Source organism: Neophocaena asiaeorientalis, unplaced genomic scaffold (genome assembly GCF_003031525.2).
Source record: "Neophocaena asiaeorientalis asiaeorientalis breed wild unplaced genomic scaffold, Neophocaena_asiaeorientalis_V1.1 scaffold2697, whole genome shotgun sequence".
NCBI classification, from domain to species: Eukaryota; Metazoa; Chordata; class Mammalia; order Artiodactyla; family Phocoenidae; genus Neophocaena; species Neophocaena asiaeorientalis.
Window position 1 is genome coordinate 1 of NW_020176042.1, and position 2,145 is coordinate 2,145.

Here is a 2,145-nt window from a genome sequence, read left to right on the forward strand (position 1 = left end):
AGCACCCCGGCCACACGCGGGAGTAGCGCTGGGAGTTCACAGGTATCACAGGCTGAGGACCAGACGTGGGTCTCATCCAAGAGCCCAGGGGCAGTAAGGGACACCCACATGGGACCAGGGAGGAAACGGAGGCTCAGAGAGGGCAGGCGACAAGCCCAACGCCACACGGCTGGAGAGGAGTGGGCACCTCCGGGCCGGAGCCCACAGCCCTGAGTCACGGGACTCCTTCCCATGTGGGTCCACACCCCCCTCCCCCGACATTTCTGATTCTCCCGACCTCAGTGAAAGGACGGGGTCAGCCTCAGCCTGGAAGGAGTGGACGGTCTCACAAAGGCCACTAAACAGTGATCTGCCGCCAGGTGAGGCTCCCAGGCACGCCCACCCCTGCCCAGGAACCCCAAGGCCATCACTGGGTGAACCCCACGGCCATCGCTGTGTCCCCCCCACTCACGGTCCACCCCCCGCCGTCCACGTCCATGTCACACAGCACGGTCAGGGGCCGGCAGTCGGGCAGGTAGATGGTGTGCCAGCCGCTCAGAAAGTGCCCCCTGGTGAGCAGCTCCTTACAGGTCCGAGGTCCTGGGGAGGGAAGCCTGGGAATGGACGCCAGGACAGGAGCTCTGGGCGGGGCAGGGGGGAGCGGGAGGGGGGAGGAGGGAGAGGCAGGGACACCTGCCTGGGGGAGGTGGGCCCTGAGTCCTGGGACAGAGACGCAGCCCCCAAGGCCACCCGGCTGTGACGGCCAGGCCCCGTCGACCTGGCCATCCCCACCTCCCAGGGCTGCCCCCGCCTAGTCTCCTGGGCACCTGGCCTCCTCCAGGAATACACTCGAGTTATCCAGGCAATGGCTGCCTATCACGTGGGTAGGTGGGGAGTAAGATACGCTCAGAGAGGGTTTTGTCCTTGGAAGGTGGAACCTGAGTCTGTGCAGCTGGCCTTCTGGTCAACCCCCCCTCCCCCGCCCCCAGCAAGAGCAGGTCCAGGTGGAGGTCCGGGGGTCGGCGTGTTCGCAGTCACCTGTGGCACAGGAATGAAGCTGCCCCGGGTCTCCTGTTGTGGGGAGAGAGGACATGCACGTCACACGTCTGGAAACAGCGCCCCCGCCCCTCAGCCCTGTTGCTCCGTGAACACGGCGTGGAGAAAGGAAACCATTGTCCAGCTCTTTGCAGAACTCTCAGCCTCCAGCCCTGCGGATCAGCTCCTAGACTCAGCATCACTGGGCTTGCCTGGCCCCCACTGCATCCGGCCTGCCTGGGGGCTGGCGGCCAGCACCGTCCCGCGGGGCACTGGCTGGACCGCCGTGCCAGCCACCTCGCCTGGGCTTCACGGCTCACGGCGGTGGAGGTTAGCGCCCCCAGGCCTATCGCTTTCCACAGCCCGTGTCTCCAGCACAGCCGCTGCTTGTGGGAAGTACTGGGGAGCATTTGGGATGTGAGTCTGGGCCCCAACCTCGCACTTTGTATTTGTAGCCAGAGCGTGTGACTGTGTCTTGGCGTTTTGCCTTTTCTTGCTTTTACAAAGTTTTAAATAAATGAGCATAAATCAGAGCATTATAAGCAAAGTGTCCAAAATCACGTAGTAAAGCGGTATTGCCAGTCAACTGGGTCCGACTCTGGAGCCTCTGGGCTTTGAGCGCTCACCGGCCGCTGACAAAGCACGCCGGGCTCAGAGGCCCCTCCTCCCGCACCCATGGGCTGCAGGGACAGGGCCAGGGGTGTGGTCTGAGATCCTCCCCCAGGTAGTGCTGGCCGTGACCGAGGCCTCTGGGACCCCCCAGCCCCATGCAAAGCCTGCCCAGTGACCCCAGGGCGGCAGAGGGGCTCACCTTTCTCTCCGCCCGCGCCCTTTTCCCCTCGGTCTCCTGGGGAGAGACAGGAGATGCACGGGACGTCTGGTCAGTGGACATCGACCCTCTGCTCTAGAAACCACCCAAGTGCTCAGTTCTTCGGGAGCTGGGGCGTGGGGGTGGGGCTGAGGCTCTGGGCACCACACACGCATGCTCCGCGGCCCACACCTCTCCAATGCCTGGGTCTCAGCCGGGGGAGTTGCGGGGGGACTCAGAGGCCTGCATTCTGCCCTGGGTTATGAGAGGCTGCTCTGGACCTGGGGCCCCGGACCCGGGACCCAGTTCACATGCTGTCTCGA

General features: G+C 64.4%; 1 protein-coding gene across 1 annotated transcript; it reads right to left on the minus strand.

Moving 5' to 3' along the window:
- Positions 1–16: 16 nt before the first annotated feature.
- Positions 17–1,861, minus strand: LOC112391584 (ficolin-1-like; the record flags this gene model as incomplete). Its single annotated transcript, XM_024732951.1, has 3 exons — positions 17–579; positions 1,018–1,050; positions 1,826–1,861. Coding segments are annotated over 3 exons (242 nt in total), but the record flags the coding sequence as incomplete, so codon positions are not given.
- Between the last annotated feature and the right edge of the window lie 284 nt (positions 1,862–2,145).